Below are 21,629 nucleotides of genomic sequence, written 5' to 3' on the forward strand. Positions count from 1 at the left end.
AGCAGCGCCAACTCATTCCTGAAGGAAGGCTTATACAGTGAACTCTTTGATTTTCCAATTCATTATATTCTCCCACTGAAAAGCCTGGATCACCTGCACAGTTACAGAGCTGGACTTATCGGTACTGTCTGTGGAGGAGGAAATCCAGTGGGGTCCGAGAACCCACTAACACTGAGTTATGAGGTCATCAGCAGCTACCTCCGCCTCCTGATCCCTCCACGCAAAGTATACACTTTCACTCTGCATTTTTTCCTTTTTCTTTTTTTCATTTAAGCAGTGTTTTATTCAAGACTGGAAATTAGTCAAGTAAATCTTTTCTACACACAGCCTCTCACTTACTGTGCATGTTCTCTGCTGCAACTACTTATTCTGTTTAGCAACAATTTAGCAAAACAGCTGACACAACAAAAGGGCAGGCACTCAGTCAGCCAGTGATCTTAGAGCTATTTGATCAGTTCATATGAAAGTTTCATACCTTTAATTACATTCAATATAGGCACAACTCAACTCTTATAGTATGGACACCCTACAACAACAGAGCGAAAGCTCCAGCAATCAGACGACCCCGTGTGAGCAAGCACTTGGTAACAGTGAAAAGGAAAAATCTCCTTTTAATAGGAAGAAACCTTCAGCAGAACCAGTCTCAGGGAGGGAGGAATCTGCCGTGACCACTTGGTGGGTGAAGGAAGTGAGACAACACACATTGGAGAGAGCCAGAGGATTATTAATAATGATTAAATTCCAAGTGGTGTATAAACACAGAGAGGGAAGAAGACACACTCAGTACATCATGGAAATCCCCAGTTGTTTAGGTCAGTTGCAGTGTAACTACGGGGGGTTCAGGGTCACCATATTTTAAACCTAATCCTGTAAATTTCTGTCCCCTAAATCTAAACTGGGAACTGGTTCCACAGAAGACAGTAGATTCTTCTGCTAAAAAAGAAAAAAAGAAAACAGGTAAAATAACAAAAAATGTGATTCAAATTTAGTTGCTCTTGCTTGTAAGATTTCTTCCTTTTGCACTTCTGTAAGAATTTTACAGCAATGTGGAGAAGCTTCTGGGAGTGCATTAGAAAAGTTGCTTATCTAATGTACACTGTTTTCAAAGTAAACTGCAAGTTTATACATTGTTATGATCCATGATCATGTCCCATGTCTGTTTCCATGGTTCCTGCCATAAGAGTGTGTGTGGGTGTGTGCAGGTTTCCCTCCTAGGTGTGTGTGTGGTGTGCGGTAGCTGTTGAGACAGGTGGAGACTGGAGAAGTTCCAGGGATTATCGGATGGCCTCTTAACCTCCAACTCACCTCACCACTCCCCTTTTCTCCTCTGTACCCAGTAAAGAGCCAGCTGTTTACCAGCTTTGAGTGTGTGTTGCTTCAAATTCAAATTCAAATTTTATTTGTCACACACACAACCATACACAGTATGACATGAGGTGAAATGCTTGTAGCTGTGCAATGCAATGCCCGACCATTAAATGACAGTGGTTTTACAGTATTTGCAATTTATAGGTTATACAAAATTTACAGATTTAACTTAGAAATTTACAGTAAAAAATGTGCAAATAGCAGAAAGAGATATTAATTATAGGAAGTGTGCATGAAGAAAAACCAGAGTGCGTGTGGTGATGTGATGTGTGTGAGAGTCCAGTCCCATTTTCTTGGGAGTAGCAGGAGTGGGGAGTCACACCTATGTTGTGTCTAGGTCTAGGCAAGGGTTGTAAAAGACATTTAGTAAAGACATTACATTTTGTTTCAGTGGCTTATTTTTACATCTCATGTCTAAATACTGATATCTTCTTTGTCATTGTTTATCTTTCAGATATCCAGAAATGCATGGGGTTTTTTTTATTCTTAGTTGTGTCTGTATCTATCTGTCAGTGATTTGTTGTTATGAGAGACTGGAGAGAGTCTATTATGTTTTCTTTAAACCAGCCAGCTGGATGAGTCAGAGTTCTGGAAAAGGTGAGGGTCGTGTAAACAGTCAGGACAGCACTAGTCTCTACAGTGTGCAGTCTAGAAAAATGTAGTTTTTGTAAACCACTCAGTGAAAACAAAACATTGGTGCTCAAAGATCTCTAAATATACCACAGTCAGTTGCTGAGCTCTGAAGTGAAAATGGACAAATGCAAATGGTTTTTAGGTTCAAATCTTCCTTTTAGTGGCATCTAAAAAAAACAACAACATTCTTTTGTTGAGTTGGCTCACACACACACACACACACACACACACACACACACACACACACACACACACACACACACACACACACACACACACACACAGATAACATCAAGGAGGAAAACACTATACAGACAGAAGCAGGAGGATAAAAAGATCGCCATGACTGTTGGCAGCATTATTAATCACTTTGTTGCCCTGCCTCTACCAACGCTGATGGTTCTGCTGCAGTTCCTTGCAGTTTATATCAAGTTAGGATCCCTAACATAAGAACATTGTTTTTAGAGCATTAAAAAAACACAGCCAAGCATCCTCAAAATGTCAAATTTTGGTACAGTAGCAATTATTTAAATTAGCCAATTAAACCAAAGAAAACTAATCATTCAATTTGAGGTGAAATGGACTTACCTTGGTTATTAGGCAACAGCTGCCAGATGCCAGAGGCGCACGAGATATTGACCACCTGTCCCACCTCAGCATGATACCAGCACTGAAGGTTGTCCCAAACTGTTGGACAGCCTAACAAGGAAAGACAGTAATTACCAAACATTATAGAGTCTCAGTTAGCAGCACTAATACTTTCACAGCACAGGTGAGTAAACAGAAATATTACATATGGTCAGACCATCATCAAAACAAAAATATACTTGCTGGACAAAGACACAGTTCTTGTAGTTCTGCCTCTGCACACCATCAAATGCTTCAAGTCAAACAATTGCAATGTGACTGAAGTGCAGATTTTTAGCATTAATTCCAAAACTTTGCATTAAAAGCTTAAGAATTACAGGTTACAGATTAGAAATGACAGATTTTCGAGCTGTGTTCAAGTGCTCAAAAATTATTAGACCATTGACTAATAAGCAGTTTCATGGGCAGGGAAGACCTGATCTATGAGCAGACATAAGTAGATATAACATATAAAGTTGATCAGATTGTTGAATTTTTATTTCACTTTAATTAGTAATATTAACCCTGCTGATCTTTCATCTGCCATTTATGACCTTCCATTTATTCACAGCTCCTGATCCCCAGATGAACTTGTTTCTCACTATAATGTCAACCTCCATAACCTTCTTAACACATTTGCTCCACTTAAACACCGAACTGTCTCATTTTCCCGTTCAGCACCATGGTTTACTCTTAACCTGCGCCATCTCAAAGCTAAAGGACGCCAACTGGAACGTCTGTTCAAGAAAACCGGACTTACGATACAAGAAATGTATAACAATCATATCTTGTTGCATAAGGATTGCATTGCTTCAGCCAAATCTGCATACTATTCTGGTTTAATCAGTTCTAGTGAAGGTAACTCCAGGTCTCTTTTCATTGTTTAGTAAAATTACAAAACCTCCGGACTCATTCTCCTCTCATATGAACTCTGCTGACTTTTGCAACTCTCTTATATCTTTTTTCACTGATAAAATCGCTGATATCCGCCAACTTAACTCGGTAGGAGCATCTAACTGTCAATGGTCAATGTCAGTGGTCAATAGTAACTTTATTGTCCCTAACGGGAAATTGATTTGCAGTATGTCCATACAGAAATATAAAAAACAAACAAACACATCACATACACACAAAAAACAATATAAGCCCTGAGAAAACAACCTAAATTTTATCATTAAAGAAAGTGCAATGTGCAATGGCAACAACACTTATGGTTTAGTGTTATTAACCATGATAATAGCAGTAGGTAGAAAAGACAATCTATGTCTTCACTGCAGGCACTTTACAACGACGACCTGAAGGAAGCAGTTGAAAATCATTAAAGAGAGGATGATCTGAACACAACAAGACAGAGGTTGCCTTCCTCAGCACCTGCCTGTTAGAAAATTTCACAAGCTGGACCTGAAATCTGACCAGACACTTTAACCAGGTTGCTAAATCTGGTCTTATTATTCAAGGACATATTACCATACCAGGCAATGATACAGAAGGTTAAAACAAATTCAATAAAACTTTTATAAAAAACGAGTCATCATTTCAGATGAAACATTAAAACCTCTCAACTCCTTAAAATGTACAGTCTTTGTTGAACCTTTTTCACTGTAGAAGCAAGATGTGACTAAAAGGACAGAGCCGTATCAAGAACAGCCCACAAATACTTATAACTGTCCACCAGTTCAATCGCTGCACCATTTACCACTGTTAGCGCAGGATGTGGGGATGTCTTCCTGAAGTCAATAACCATGTCCTTGGTTTTCAAGGTGTTGATCATTAAGAAGGACTGATCACACCACGAAACAAACTCATCCACAACAGGCCCATGGGAATCCTCTTCACCATGAAGGAGGCTTACAATGACTGTGTCATCTGCATATTTAATGAAATGCCTGTTGGCCTGTGTACTGCGACAGTCTTTAGTGTACAAAATATACAGTAGAGGAGAGAGACAACAACCTTGTGGTGAGCCAGTAGAAGAGTTCAGTTGTTTGGAAAAACAGCGGTTCACACACTGAGATCTGTCAGTTAAAAAGTCTAAAATCCAACCAACCAGTTTAAATCAAGTTTAAACTGGTTAAGAAGTTTATCAACTAAAAGATGTGGCTGGATAGTATTAAAAGCTGAAGAAAAATCGATAAATAAAAGCCGAGTATGAGCTTTAGCACCATCGAGATGGCAATAAAGGAAATTCAACAGAGTGACCACTGCATCATCAACACCTCTACGAGGCCTGTATGCAAATTGTAGTGGGTCTATAAGATTTTCTACTTGCTGCAGGATCTCCTTCCTGACAAGTTTTTCAAAGGACTTTAGGAGGCCTAAAATCATTTAATGATGTAGGTTTTGTGGTCTTAGCAACTGGAGAAATAATTGATTTTTCCCATACCTCTGGAACCTTCTGCTGCTGAAGTGATAAAAGAAAGATGTAATAAAAAAATACTGCATAATTGCTCAGTGCATGTTCCAAGAACCTGGTCACATATACTTAAGGACCTGGACTTTTATTAGTCTTACTCATTTTAAAAAGATTTTCCACCCTTCTTTCATCAAAGAACAAAGCGGGGGGAGGGGGGCTCTGGTGCTCTCTATTAAGAAATCAAGTGTATTCCTAAAATTATAATTATCAATGAATCTCAAATAAAATCTATTCAGCTCATTGGCTAACTGAGAGTCTGAACTAAAACCAGGGAGACTTATCTTATTACAGTCACTGTAACAGTGACCAGTCATGTGTTTCATACCTGCCCAGGCAACCCTTAAGTTATTGCTACCCATCTCCGCCTCTACCTTACCCTTGTATTTTATTTTGGCTTTTTTAATTTCTGATCTGATCTCCTTCCTAATTTCTCTTACTTTCAAGATATTCCCTTCAATAAAAGCTTTTTTCCTTTCATGAATCAGCCTCATAAGGGCTTTTGAAGACCATGGTTTGTTATTAGGGAAAAATGCAAAACCTTTGAAGGGATAATCATGTCTCTGCAAAAGGAGATATAGCTGCAGACAACGTCAGTGAGTTCATTAATGTCTCTACATGATTCTGTAAACACCGACCACTCTGGTCGCACCTTTTATGGAACTGTAACATAGATCCAGAGTCTTATTGAAGCGCGTGGGACAGTTCACATACTGATAAAAACTGCTCAGTGTTTTCTTCACATCGCAGCGATTAAAGTCCCCAAGAACAATATTAGGGGCCTCAGGAGAGAGATTGTAGTGAGTGGATGACGTTGGAGATGGTGCCAGTCGCATTCTTAGGATTCGCTTTAGAATGGATGTAAACGACGGTGACGTTAATCTGTGGGAATTCCCTCGGCAGATAAAACGGCCTCAAAGACACAGAGAGGAACTCAATGTCAGGCAGACACACTTGTTTACGAACAGTAACGTTTTTACACCATTTCTGATTTATATACAAACACACCCCTCCTCCTTGAGATTTCTGGGTGGCTCCGGGGTCTCGATCCAGATGTATGGGAAACCCGAAACCCTTTAATTCCAGAGAAGAATCAAGGTCAGAATCCCTGTGAATGCCATTAGACATGTATCTCTGTAGTCCCGTAAATGTGCGACATTCAAATGCAGTTCATCCAATTTACTCCTCAGTGAGGAGTAAAGTGTATCGTATTTTCTTCCTCAATCGCTGACGTAGGCCTCCCTTCTTACCCCGCTTCCTTGCTTTGACTCTGTTAAAAACAAGAGTGCCCCTGTGGTTACCAGATAATCCAGAGCTGGAAAACACTGGAGGGTGAAAAGAGTCCAGAGACGGGCCTTTCCACCGAAGATCCAGAAGAAACTCCCGTGAGTATGTAACTGTTTGTCAGTAGCAATGACTCCAAACAACAGTCAGGATTGCCAATAAAAACATGCGAAATAAAAACCCCATCTTCGTTAAAAGAAGTTCCACAAAGCACAAGCGGATGCTGTAGGATTTCCTCATGCTCAAAAAAATAAAAACATAACTCAAGAATGAAATTAAATAAGTTAAAACACTGACACTGACAGACAGAGACAACCTGCTGGTCGCCGCAAGAGCAGCGAAAACAAACTGTGAAGTAGACTTTGTTTTCCTCACTGTCTTCCTCCCAGTTATTTTCAAGTTTTACTCTTCCCTCCATAGCTGATGTATTAAATCTTATTCAAAAATCAAAATCATCCACTTGTCAGCTCGACCCTCTTCCCACTGTATTAGTTAAAGCTTGTCTTCCCTCATTGGCTCCTCTCATAGTATTATCCACGCTTCCCTTAACACTGGAATTATTCCTCCACCCCTGAAAACTGCTTCTGTCGCTCCAATTCTCAAAAAGCCTGGTTCAGATCCCAATAACTTTGATAATCTCCACCCTATATCAAACCTCGCCTTTATTTCGAAAATCCTTGAGAAAGTTTTTGCCTTCCAGCTTCACTCATACCTCAACGACCATAATCTCTACGAACAATTTCAGTGCCCCTCCCGAAAATCTCCTGGAGCCACCATTCTCCCGAATTTCTCCCGATTTTCCACTCGGACAACAAAATTGAAAAACCATATCCCAGATTGGCTCAGGCAATTCCAGTTTCCAACAATGGCTACTACTGGTGCAGCTACTTAGTTTTAATATTACTCTTATTACTCTTTGTGGGTCACAAAATAAACTTTTAACATATTTTCAGGCGAGAATGTAGCTGTGTAAACTTCAAATATCTGAGCCGGGGAGAACAGCAAACTCCCGGCACATCGTTTTCAAACCCCCGCGGTCTTTCGCTACTCAGGTTAAACATGATATATAAGTCACTTAAATAACTTAAACATGTTATTGTTTTATGTGTTCATGACTAAATCAGTTTGGCTGAGATTAAAGTTATTAGATTAAATTAGATTAAATAAAACTTTATTAATCCCTCGGGAGGGTTGCTCCAGGGTTTTCACACAGCTGAGTAAACGTCAAACAGAGAACTGATTAAACAGAAGTCCAAGATGGTTGAGAATTTACGCCAGCGTCAGGTTATACTTTAGATCGCAAGGAGCAGACAGCAGAGTTTCACTCCACCAAGAGAGCTCATGACATAATTCTGAAGGCTAGACCGTCCAATTTCACAGTCGCTCACTTCCGGCCTACTCGGCCTTCGGAGGACCCGGCCCACTTAGACCACGAAGGCTGGGTCCTCAGGTGGACACAGCCTGTGAATTTGGACACCTCTGCTGTTTCCAGCCGGACAATAATAACGGTGACATTTAACCTATTTACCCGATAAGTAAACATTGCAAAATTCAAGTTTATTGTGTATATACGTATATGTATACCACTCCCCCCCAACAGCCCTTTTGAATGTCTCCCTAATTCTGAGGTCTCAAGGTTGGCAAGTATGTTATTTGGTCTCCCTAATAAGTCCCTCCATAAACTTCAACTTCTTCAGAATTCTGCAGCTCGGGTCATAACTCGTACTCTCTTAAGAGACCATATTACCCCAATTCTTCAACAGCCTCACTGGTTGCCCATAAAAGCCAGGATAAACTAAGATAAAATCTTAGTTCTCATGTTTAAGTGTATTCATAACCTTGCCCCTCCTTATCTCTGTGATCTGCTTCGTATCACCACAGTTTCCCGCTCTCTCAGATCTTCATCTGCCACTCATCTTGTTGTTCCTTCTGCTTGCCTTACCACTATGGTAAGCTTTCAGTCGCTCTGCTCCTCGGCTCTGGAACTCACTTCCTTCAGCCTTAAGAAATGGATTCTCTTCCCTTACTTAAGTCACAACTCAAAACCTACTTGTTTAACCTGGCTTACTCGCTTTAAAACTTGCTGTCAAATCGTGGGGTTTTTTTTGTTTGTTTTTTTAAATTTGTTGTTTGTAGTTGTATTTTGCTGGTTTCTGTATTTTAATTTATTAGAATCTATTTTAATCTACTGTTTTATTGATGTTGTTTTCTCTTTGTAAGGTGACCTTGGGTTTTAGAAAGGCGCCCTCAAATAAAATGTATTATTATTATTATTATTATTATTATTATTATTATTATTATTATTATCATCATCATCATCATCATTAGTAATTTTAAATACGAGTTCAAAAGAGATGCCTGTGCAAGTGAGAGGAGCCATCATTAGATTAGGAAAAACATGAACCATAAATCCATGAAAGAGAAAACATTTGGATTGGTCAACTCAAAAACTGATGTGTTCTTAAAAAGAATAAATGCCAACAGCATCAAAAAAGTGCATGATGATAGATGTATTTACATAGTAAAGAAAAAGCCTGCGAGTCATACAGTTGCATTCACAACTGGAAGTAATTCACTTGATCTTCATTAGTTTGAAACTGAAAGCTGGTTGTTTGTTGACTTTCCGGGCCCTGGTTGCCTTGGTAGCCCTTGGCAAAAACGTATTTACTACCAAGTAATATCTCAATCCATGCTGACATTGGTAATCGCTTAAGCTGTTTGCCAGGAAGTTGAGAAAACTTTATCACCAATTTGTGTCACCTGTAGCTGCCAAATGTCATTCACTATCCATAGTCTCTGGTCACCACAACACTGCAAATGTTCCCAGTAGGGTCAAAAGGTAAATCAAGAATGTTCTTGAGGAGGCAGGTGTTTCACTTTCAAAGTGTAAAATCAAGAGACACCATCCTGAATGTAAAAACAGGTTTGCAACAAGGTGCAAATTCCCTACAGCAAAATAACAGCATACTCTTCAATGGCAATGTCAGTCCTCCTTCAGCCTAGCCCAGTATGCTTTTATTAAAAGTAGTTATTAAATATAAAATTGAATGCAGAGAGACCCACAAACAAGCAGCAACTTAAGGGAAAATAAAGGTTTGATAGACATCTCACAGGAGGAAATGCAGCATTTAGTAATGTCCATGTGTTCTAGGTTTCATGTAGTCAGTCACTGAATTTGGATTTTTATCCAATTATTAAAAACGATTTTATCTTTTAATATGATATTTCAAATCATGTGTGTGTTCCAATAATTTTGAGCCTCTGAAAATGTATAAGTATAAACATTTATAAAAAGCCTATAATTCCTAAACCCATCCAGCCATTCGTTCTCTTCTGCTTATCTAAGTTGGGACGCCTTCATGATTTCACTTTACACATATTATTCAATTTTTTTAAACATGAGAACATTAGTCTTTGACTAACCTAGAGTGTTACAGTGAAGGTTTTGTTTTTCAGGGCATCTTAAAGAGTAATGTGATACTTACCAGGTCTTAAAATGAGATAAATGCAATCTCAGCTGAACAATAAAGCATGACACATTTCACTCTGTCGTTATTTATTTAGCAGAAGACAACACAACGTACAGAACCAGTGCGTGGAAACACTAAGCACACCGTTATTGCTCCAAGAGGAGTTAGGAGTGTAAAACAGCAGCCAGGTGCTGATAATTAAACGCACATGAGTAACTGCTCAACAGCAAGTGTGATGACCTTTATAAAAGTTGCTAATGTGGCTTCAGCTCAAACTCTACGGGTCTCAGTTAGTATGTTAAATATTTAAGTTCACGAGAGGACAATTAGAAAAAGATTAATCAAGTACGGCTTGTTGGTAAGACAAGACCAAAGTGGACATGTTTGACCATTATGCAGAGTGCCATATTTGGTGAAAACCAAACACAGCATATCTGCACAAACATCTCATAGAAACTGGCAAACATGTTGGTTGAGGAGATGTAATTTTGGGTTTGTTTTGCAGCCACAGGACCTGGACACATTTAAGTCATCAACCGTGAACTCTGTATGAAAATGATTCTATAATGGAGTGTGAGGTTGTCTACCCGACAGCTAAAACTTGGCTAGAATTTACAGTTAGTTTTTTACATTTTGATATACTTTGTTAATACAATTAACCTGAAATCACACAAAAACCATAAAAGTATGAAAAGGTTAGATTTTTTTTTTCTTTTACTCTGACGAACCAACCAACATGTCTAACAAATCATTTTCAAAACTTGAAATGCAAATATATATTTTAATTTTTTTAAATTTATGCACAAATTTTGAACACAACAAAGTTACATACAACTATTTATATAACAATGCAGCCAATACCTCGGATGTTTTTGTACAATTATTTAAATTTCTTTACAGAAATGGAGACCCAGTGAAACAGGCTGCATCTTGCTGTTACATCATCTTAAAAGAGTCATTTGCTTTGGACACACCGGCGCACCTGTCAACTCCAGATACAACTATGTATAAACAAATGCTCAATGAAGCAACATTTTGAAGAAGAATGGGCCAAAATTCGCCAAAAATGATGTGATGGGGTCATAAAGTCATAGAGAAATGACTTCAAGTTACTGTCTGTGAAGGTTCTCAGTCATCCAGGTCATCGTAGTCAAAGGATCTTGCAAAGAAAAGCGTCTGGACTTCTTTAAGTTGCTTGAAGACGTTTCACCTCTTATCCGAGAAGTAACCTAGTTACTCCCACTAGGTTCTCATCCGAGAACCTAGTGGGAGTAACCCCCCACAGAGGGACAAAAGGACCCCCTGATGATCCTCTAATCGCCTGAGCCAAGGTGTGAAACTGGGTGTGGGTCCCAATCAGCCAGAGTTTCGGGTGTGTTCATTGTGAAACCTGGCCCCACCTTATCATGCGAATTCCTGAGGTCAGATGGCCCAGGATGTGAGTGGGCGTTAAGGCGTCTGGGGAGGGATCTCAAAACTGGATTATAGATGGCAGAGAGTTGGTGTCGTAAACCCCCGCCTCTGTTCAAAGATGGTCGCTCACAGTGGACATAGATGGCTTCTTTCACTCCTCTTTCAAACCATCTGTCCTCTCTGTCCAAAATGTGAACATTGGCATCCTCGAAAGAGTGTCCTTTATCCTTAAGATGCAGATGGACTGCTGAGTCTTGTCCTGTGGAGGTGGCTCTTCTGTGTTGTCCCATGCGCTTGTGAAGTGGCTGTTTGGTCTCTCCAATGTAGAGATCTGGGCATTCCTCGCTGCACTGTACACCACATTGTTAAGTCTGTGTTTTGGCGTTTTGTCTTTCGGGTGAACCAGTTTTTGTCTGAGCGTGTTGCTGGGTCTGAAATACACTGGGATGTCGTGCTTGGAGAAAACTCTCCTGAGTTTTTCTGATACACCGGCTACATAGGGGATGACAATGTTGTTGCGTCTGTCCTTCTTATCCTCCCTCGCTGGTGTCTGGTCTTCTTTTCTGTGCCTCTTTGCTGACTTTAAGAACGCCCATTTAGGATAGCCGCACGTTTTGAGTGCTTCCTTTACATGTGTGTGTTCCTTCTTTTTCCCTTCAGGCTTAGAGGGAACATGTTCTGCCCGGTGGTGTAGGGTCCTAATTACTCCAAGTTTGTGTTCCAGAGGGTGATGGGAGTCAAAGAGGAGGTACTGGTCCGCAGAGGTGTGGACTCGAGTCACATGACTTGGACTCGAGTCAGACTCGAGTCATTAATTTTATGACTTTAGACTTGACTTGAAAAAATGTTGTAAGACTTGTGACTTGACTTAGACTTTTACACCAATGACCTGGGACTTGAATTGGACTTGAACCGGTTTACTTGAAAAGACTTGATATTTTACCCCAAATATAAAATTTAACATGCATATTATATAGAGATTGAAAATGTCATTCAGGGGTAGAACCACAAAGGATTCTGGGAACTCGTGGCAAGAGGTACTAGGCTTTTAATTGAAATCAGTCACACAGCGATAAAAAGAAACACAAAAATGTCAAGAAGCCGTTGTATTATTAACTGCAATAGCCGGTCACATGACAGCCACGGGAAGCCGACGGGTAAAGAGATCGGTTGTCGTTGAAGAGAAATTGTTCGAGCCATGTTTCCGAAGTAACAAAGAGGCGACGGATGGCCTGGATTGCAGCCATTCAAAGACCAAATATAACGTCCCAGAACACTCCAGCTCACAGGTTAGTCTGCTCCTAGCATTTCCACAAAGGTCAGTCTGCTGTTGTAGTTAACACATCATTTTCATAACATAATTGGTGATATAGGTTACAAGCAAGTCTGGCGCTGAACAGATATTGTCGCTCCTTTGTTTATTGTGCATAAATAGTGAATTGTCCTGACACAATATTGCGTTTCGCTTCTGTTATTATGGTACATTGACAAAAACATATACTTTTATTCACAGGATAAAACAGTTTTTTTGTATCACTAATTGCCCAGTACCATTACAGCATACAGTATTATTGTCACTGCTACATTTCTGTAACGCGTACCAGAAATTATTTCCACTGCTAATTAATTACCGTTGAGCTCAAAGGTCCTATTAATAAACGGTTAACTAATGTGTATTTATGAAGACGATTTGTGAGACTGGTAAACTTATGATAGGTACGATGGTCTTTCGTTCTACACGGTGCATTTCAAGGTGTGAAGTTGGTCACACCCGATCCTCCAAGGAGCTGTCTTCTTGTAGTCGTTTTCTGACAGTCTCCACGGCCTCCGTTTTCTGGAGACTGTCAGAAAACGACTACAAGAAGACAGCTCCTTGGAGGACAGGACCAACTTCACACCCGATCAGATTTGCACACTGTTAGACCTCTGCCTCACCACTACATATTTCAAATACAACGAAGGCTTTTACACATGTTCCCTCTAAGCCTGAAGGGAAAAAGAAGGAACACACACATGTAAAGGAAGCACTCAAAACGTGCGGCTATCCTAAATGGGCGTTCTTAAAGTCAGCAAAGAGGCACAGAAAAGAAGACCAGACACCAGCGAGGGAGGATAAGAAGGACAGACGCAACAACATTGTCATCCCCTATGTAGCCGGTGTATCAGAAAAACTCAGGAGAGTTTTCTCCAAGCATGACATCCCAGTGTATTTCAGACCCAGCAACACGCTCAGACAGAAACTGGTTCACCCGAAAGACAAAACGCCAAAACACAGACTTAACAATGTGGTGTATGCTGTACAGTGCAGCGAGGAATGCCCAGATCTCTACATTGGAGAGACCAAACAGCCACTTCACAAGCGCATGGGACAACACAGAAGAGCCACCTCCACAGGACAAGACTCAGCAGTCCATCTGCATCTTAAGGATAAAGGACACTCTTTCGAGGATGCCAATGTTCACATTTTGGACAGAGAGGACAGATGGTTTGAAAGAGGAGTGAAAGAAGCCATCTATGTCCACTGTGAGCGACCATCTTTGAACAGAGGCGGGGGTTTACGACACCAACTCTCTGCCATCTATAATCCAGTTTTGAGATCCCTTCCCAGACGCCTTAACGCCCACTCACATCCTGGGCCATCTGACCTCAGGAATTCGCATGATAAGGTGGGGCCAGGTTTCACAATGAACACACCCGAAACTCTGGCTGATTGGGACCCACACCCAGTTTCACACCTTGGCTCAGGCGATTAGAGGATCATCAGGGGGTCCTTTTGTCCCTCTGTGGGGGGTCACTCCCACTAGGTTCTCATCCGAGAACCTAGTGGGAGTAACTAGGTTACTTCTCGGATAAGAGGTGAAACGTCTTCAAGCAACTTAAAGAAGTCCAGACGCTTTTCTTTGCAAACTCCTTTGACTTCAAGTTACTGCTGCTAAAGTTGGCTCTGTAAGCTATTGAATCATGAGGCATACTCATACAAAAAAAATGTATGTAACATGAATGTTCCTATGTGTCACGTTTGTGCCATTCCATACAGTAAAATATTGTATGTCCTGTTGTTACTCCTGTAGCTTTGTTTTAGAAGTTCCTTCATTAGAACATTGAGATTCTGCAGGTACTACAGGATTCAGGATTTCCCCACTATGGGAAAGTGAAAAGGCATTTCATTTGGTGTCGTCCTCAGCCCTCCTCTCTACCCACACTCTGTCTCTGCTGTTCCCCTCACTTGCCTGATGAGCTCTCCCTGCAGTCTGCATTGCTCCAAGCGAGGGAGGCATGGAGACGGTGGCAGAGTTTAAAAGAGAGCAGTAATGAGGATTCAGTCTCTCCACCACCACGTCTCATACATCAAAGCTCCTTGCTCCTGTGTCAATTAAAAGAGCTATGCAAAAAGACACCCCGCCACTCATTCATAATAAAACACAGCTCTTGGCTAGTGCTGGAAGATTGGCTGCCAAAGCAGTGATGAAGCAAACATCGGACCCCCATAACCCCCACCACACCCACCGGCTTCTGCATCACAACTATTGTCCATGAACACATTAACTTAGACTAAGCATATGCTATTTTGAAAGAAAACAGCATGTTGTTAATCTAAATTCGTTAATGACCCTCCAAGTAATGAACTGCCACAAAGAGACTAAGGACTGGTTGGTACTAATGAATGCAGTGCTTTTATTCAACTTGGCGTGTGTAACTGCACTCCATAGGCAGGATGGAACCCTTCATATGTAGCAATAAAAAGCATTACAGGATGACACAACAGATGAATGGCTGGTTCTTCTTACTCAGTATTATTAGTTGCGATTTGTGTTCTATTAGCAGAAAGTATCCATAGCAGAAAGACCTTTGTTTTTTCATGCTGTCAGTAATTACTTCCATCAGAGACTCCATAATTCTAGTAGGATCAATGGTCTGTGTGACAGATTGATGTAAAGAGCATCATTATGCTCACCATGCATGAACATCTTATTGATGCACACCTTTGCACATTTCAGCATAATAGGCCCTATGGCAACAAGGCAAACAAAGTCTCTGGTTTCTAGGTTTGTGTCACAGTTTTTTTCCATTGTCAAACAATGTGATTTTTCTTCATCATAATAATGCATTCATACAGGGCTGACATAATAAAACAAAACAAAACAAACAAAGACAGATCCTAAGAGATGTGCACATGATTAACAAGTTACCCACAGCCTTAGCGTAATATTTTGTTGAACATTTGCAGAGATTAGTTAAACACACACACACACACACAGTAAGGTGGTGAGGTAAAGATTTTAATTTTGTTGCTGTGTTTTCTTAGATTTGTGGATTGGGATTTTTGTAAAGCGGCACCCTCCAGGGCTAAAGTAAGCTGCAGCGGGAAGCTGATAGGCTTCACCTCTGCTAATTCAAGTCACTCAACTTGACCACTTGACTATGTTTGGGCTGTCTGTGCCTTTTGGAGCATTTCTAAGGAAAGTATGTGGTGATTATTAAGGCCTACTATTTGGCATCGGCCATCCAAGAAGGTTGTCCTACAATTTTTATGAGTGAATTTCTAACTTTTATTTAGTCTGTTACTAATTAGCAGATGTGGAACTATGTGTTTTGCAGTTTTACAGTTCATAGATACAGCCTACTAACCAAGTTTGCTACAATTAACTGATAAATATGCACTTTAAGCTCTCATGGGCACTTATGGCTCAAAACATAAGGGTAAAAAAGATCAATGAGAATTCAAAAAGCATATACAAGTAAACAATAACTGTCTGGATTAGCCTGACGAAGGTTTCATCATTTCTGACGACAGCTGAAGGAAAATTACACTAACTTAGTGTCAGTTAAAACATATTTCCTGTATACCCCTTACACTGTCTTTACAATATCTCGAGATTATTCCTATCTGGCTACAACTACCCCCTGCTATAACTGTCCAGTGTTTCATGGTTCAACAAAAAGCATGTACATTGCTGCTGCTGTGACAGTACTACTGATATTACAAAAAAGGGACCTTTGATACATGTACCACAATATCTGCCCTTTATTATCATTGCATTGTGATGCAGATTAAGGCATAAAACCTTCATGTAATGAGTTTGCATAAATTTAATGTGTAAAGAAAGTACCTATATTTCCCAACAGTTTTCACTAGCATTTTCATTTGCAATAGCGGTTCATTGCATGAAAAACAATTTAGCTACTATAATTCATAATTTTTACACTTGGCAAACCCACAGTTTTCCGCATCAGTAAACCAACAGTAGCTTCCTTGTGTCAATATTAACACAATCAGATTATTTTGACTGTTAATAATTTAATAATGAATTTACTAAAATGTCAATGAATAATGTCAATCTGACAATCGGGGATACTACTATTACTAAGACATATGAATGTATTTTAGATTTAGCTACTCAAATTTTCTGGAAAATTAAAAAAAAAAAAAAGAATTATTTGGAGAACTCTGTGAAAGTAAGGAACATTAGTGATTGTACAAGAGTTTATGCAATAGAAGTATTTTGGCTGTTTACAGTCTGAAGCAACTGAGCAGCATGGTGTAAGTGTATCAAGGTAAGAAATAGGACAGGGCTCCAGAGTCTAAATACTGGTGGTTATGATTACACTTAACAGATGGCTCACAGAGACTTTGAGTAAGGCTCTGTACCTCCAGGAAGAGATGTAAAACTGAGAGTTCCACAGAAAACGGTTTGAATAGTGTAATAACTGGCTATAAGAAAATTGAGAATGAGAGGATTGTGCAAAGGTGGAAGTGACAGAACAGAGAAGCAGGAATAGCCCAAACATCAAGCTATGCAGACAGACATCAGGAACCAGATCATGTAGATTTTTCTCCCTTTAGGCTAACTGCTGTAGTATTAATATAGATTTTATGAATAGTATATAGCAAATTTAAACTGTACACCAAGCCTAAGCTGAAGTTTTAGAGGAAAACATTTTTTTTTTTTGGGGGGGGGGGGGGGGTAACAAAACAAAGTTTAAAATTTCAGCTGCCAAATCTCTCTGCCAATGGACAGCTGAAAGAAACAGAAAATGGTTTTGGTGTGCTTTACATGTCCTGTTTTAACCTTGACGGCCAAATTGTCACTCTAATGATTACAAATCCTTTATTTATTCATTTAGGAGCCCCTGCCTTATGTTCTGGGCTTCTGTAACAATGTAACACAGTGCATTGTTTCTAAATCTCTAATTCATGACTCATATTGCAATGTGCTGGCTATTTGCACTCCCCACCTGATTTAAACCAAATTTGTACATCAAACGTTTAATGTAGCATCACAGTGTGTATTTTCTACTGTCAGATTAACTCGCTACATGTTATAACTTAAATCTTCTTCCTTTGGGTTGTTGAATATTGATCCATGATTTCTATTGTTGTCCTATGTTGCTTTGCCAAGAGCTTTTCTTTTTCATGTGCCTCCTGTGTTCGCCTCTCTGCCACATTGTTTGTAAGAGTTCAGTCTCGGTTCGTCTTTTAGTTTATTTAAGTTTTACTTTAAAGGGTGGATTCTGATCTAGACAATGGATGTAGCTACGACAGCTGCTTTGTGAAGTAACATTATGAGGCTTTGATATTACCATCTTAGTGTTTTAAAGTCAGGTGTGATCTGATAGTGGGTCTGATAGTGAAACCCACATGCATACTGGCTTGTCAATCAAGTCATTAGCCAATGTGGCTTGGATAATCTAGGGTCAATCAGACTCCGTTTTTTACTCATTATGATCCAAAATGAGTGACTGAGCCCATAAACTCAGGAAAGTGATCAAGTCTGAAGGCTGTTTTCACATATTCTATAATGCCTTCATAATACATGTTCTGTTTGTGTGAGATATAATAGAAATGACTACTTAGTGGTCACGTCTTTTGGTGTCCATATCTGTGTCTGCAACAGTGTATAATAAAGGCTTAACACTGCAAGTCTTTCTGCAACAATGTATAAGGTACCATCTTGATACAGAGTTATAGTGGTACACTGGTCCCCATTAAAAATAAAATAAAATAAAGTTTAAGTGAAAATATATAAATGCCAGAATTGCATACTCAGAGAGTAACACTAACCATTAAGTACAGTCACTGGCTACACACATTAACAACAGCACTCCACTAAATGATCTGAGCACTTGGTAAATCACTAAGACATTTACTTCAGTGGCTTTAACAATAGCCTCCAAAGAGCTATTCATTTTGGGGCTAGACTAACCTGTGAGAATGATTAAAACTGTATAATGACAATAAACTAATTCAAAAAGTTAATATTCTCCATTTAGGCTTTGAAGTGAATTAGTATTGTGAGTGATCTCGCCTAAAAAAACAACCAACTCCCTTTTCTGACCATGTAGAAAGAAAACCAGATGTGGAAGTACCGACTCTGTCCAAAGTGCCCCTAAGGCAGGGCTGTAGAGTGCGACCAAATTTTTCAGTGGTGCGACTAAAAAAAAATATTTGGTTGCACCTGTGCGACCAACTGTTTTGCTGTTTTGCTTCCACGACTATTAAAATCACACTCCATGCACAGCTAGCTCTCTCTCTATCTCTCTCTGTACTTCAAGAACAGTTTCCCGTCTCCAATCTCCGTTTTCTGTATTATTCATTCGCTTATTACCCACCAGTCTACCGTTGTTTACAGCGCTGTCGGCTGCTGTCTTTTTCTTTTCTTTTTTTCACTTGAATGACCTCGGACAAGAAAGCCTATTTTTTCTGTTGTTCAATACTGAAGAAATTTGAACTTTATATGCAGAACATTGTAGAATATTTTTAAGGTTATCTGCTATAAAAAGCCAGACCAGGAAAATCTCCTTCATGTTTTTCTGTGTTTTATTCTCAGTTACTTTCGCACAAAGGCATCTGCCGTGATGTTCACAATTCTGATGAAGTCAGTACTGATAAATGATCAAAATTATAATATTTCTGACTGTCTGAGGCTAAGTTGAATCGAATCGGGACTTTGAAAACCGGAATCGAATGGATTATAGAAATCAGTGATGATACACAGCCCTAGTGAGCAGCCTAGGCACGACAGAAGTGGATGTAGCTGTAATAGGAAAAGAACTATTGCTAACTTTTCTGTTATGTTAAGGCCTGATCCTTCTGAAATTCATAGCCAGTGCTCTGACACGGTGTCATCAATCTTTGAATGCTGAAAAAGCACAGTGTATCCAGAAAAACACATTATATTATATAAATTATTATAAAATTTGTGTGCGCCTAACTTTTGTGCCGGTACGCCAAACTTTTTAAAGTTAGGCGTACCGGTACGCCCATGGCAAAAAGTTAGTCTAGAGCCCTGCCCTAAGGTTTACATTTCAACATGGCAATCCTAGCAGAGAAGAAGAGATTTAAACTATTCCATCCACAGCTCTTTGAATATGTTTAATTCTCCTGCACTCTACAAATTATATTTCATCTGCAAATTGGGTATAATCCTTTCTTCAAGATGATCCAACTCCTTACAACAAAGTGCAGAATGAGAACAGCTAATACCTCACATTTTATATCTTCCTTACAGACTCACTACTCTTGGGATTCTTTCCACTTTGTCTACACACTGCCTTTTCGTTTTCGAGAATGATTTATGTTCCAGTTTTGTTTCTTTCCTAATATCATTTGTTATTCTTATGTTTGTTAGGATTTGGACATGCTGGGGTTTGTTTTTTTCTCCCTCTCCAAGATTTCTGATTTCTGTCAGACTTCTGGGTTCTCTCATCGAGCCACCATATTTCAGAATCAGCTGTGGCAACAGTTCTTTGCTAGATCATTGTCTCTGCTATTGTGGTAACGTGACCTGTTCCTAGTGACTTCAGATAATGCATTTCTTAGATTGACAAATCTAAGTTTCCTTGTTGGTCTCCAGTATTCCTGAGAGTTACATTTCACCCTCCAGAAGAATTGAGCCACTGCCAAACACTTGCTCACCTGCTTCTGATCTCACTTACCTGGACTCCGCTGTTCCACCTGTGCACCCGCCAGCACATTCTCCCCTGCTCAACAGCCGCAGTAAACATAGTCATGCCTACAGTGTGACAAGTAAGCTTCACCTCCCACTATTGATGATTCAGTATTTGTTATCAAGCCCGGCCTCCTTTTAAAATTTGGTCTACCTCCTAATGCGCTATAATCATCTGATAACAGTTCATATGATGGGAAGGAAATGGTGGAGTGGTCTATAAATTTTAAGGAGCTTAGTTATGGACATTGCTTTTTTATCATCACATTCTTGTCTTTTGGTGAGACAAAAATAAAAGTAAACCGTGTCCAGAGCAAATTTGACATGTAACCAGTGTAATATAAATAATAAAAATGGAAATAATGTACTTCAGTTCATTCATGATGCATTTCCTGTGGACGAGAAGCACAGAAAGAAGTGCCTGGTGACACTTAATAACCTGATTAGATGTCATCTAAACACATGTGCTGGCTTGTACAAGAATCCTGTAAATTGCTGTATTTATTTATATGTTCCATCCATCCATCCATCTTCATCCGCTTTATCCGGGGCCGGGTCGCGGGGGCAGCAGCCTAAGCAAAGAGGCCCAGACCTCCCTCTCCCCAGCCACCTCCTCCACCTTATCCGGGGGAATACCAAGGCGTTCCCAGGCCAGCCGAGAGATATAATCTCTCCAGCGTGTCCTGGGTCTGCCCCGGGGCCTCCTCCCGGTGGGACATGCCTGGAACACCTCACCCAGGAGGCGCCCAGGGGGCATCCTTGTCAGATGCCCGAACCACCTCAGCTGGCTCCTTTCGATGTGGAGCAGCAGCTGCTCTACTCTGAGCCCCTCCCGGATGGCCGAACTTCTCACCCTATCTCTAAGGGAGAGGCCAGCCACCCTTTGGAGGAAGCTCATTTCTGCCGCTTGTATCCGCGATCTCGTTCTTTCAGTCACTACCCACAGCTCGTGGCCATAGGTGAGGGTAGGGACGTAGATCGACCGGTAAATTGAGAGCTTCGCTTTTACACTCAGCTCCCTCTTCACCACGACGGAACTCATCCCCGACCCGGAGTGGGCACTCCACCCTTTTCCGGCTGAGAACCATGGCCTCAGATTTGGAGGTGCTGATCCTCATTCCCGCTGCTTCACACTCGGCTGCGAACCATTCCAGTGCGAGCTGGAGGCCCCCACCCGATGAAGCCAACAGAACCACATCATCTGCAAAAATCAGAGATGAGATTCTGAGGCCACCAAACCGAAAGCCCTCCGCCACTTGGCTGCGCCTAGAAATCCTGTCCATAAAAATTATGAACAGAACCGGAGACAAAGGGCAGCCCTGGCGGAGCCCATCACCCACCGGGAACGAGTCCGACTTATTGCCGGCAATGCGAACCAAGCTCTTGCAACGGTTGTATAGGGATCGAATGGCCGGTAGCAATGGGCCAGACACCCCATACTCCCGCAACACCTCCCACAGGACACCCCGAGGGACA

At 40.5% G+C, this 21,629-nt stretch overlaps 1 protein-coding gene across 1 annotated transcript in view; it reads right to left on the reverse strand.

Annotated features, from left to right (window-relative positions):
• The window catches only part of ghrhrb (growth hormone releasing hormone receptor b), a 71,612-nt gene that overhangs the window by 25,848 nt on the left and 24,135 nt on the right, over positions 1-21,629 (reverse strand). The window contains exon 3 of the mRNA XM_080888071.1: positions 2,590-2,700. Coding sequence (XP_080744197.1) covers positions 2,590-2,700 — 111 coding nt within the window. The remainder of the gene's footprint in view (positions 1-2,589; positions 2,701-21,629) is intronic.

Source organism: Rhamphochromis sp. 'chilingali' (assembly GCF_963969265.1).
Source record: "Rhamphochromis sp. 'chilingali' genome assembly, chromosome: 7".
Lineage (NCBI taxonomy): Eukaryota > Metazoa > Chordata > Actinopteri > Cichliformes > Cichlidae > Rhamphochromis > Rhamphochromis sp. 'chilingali'.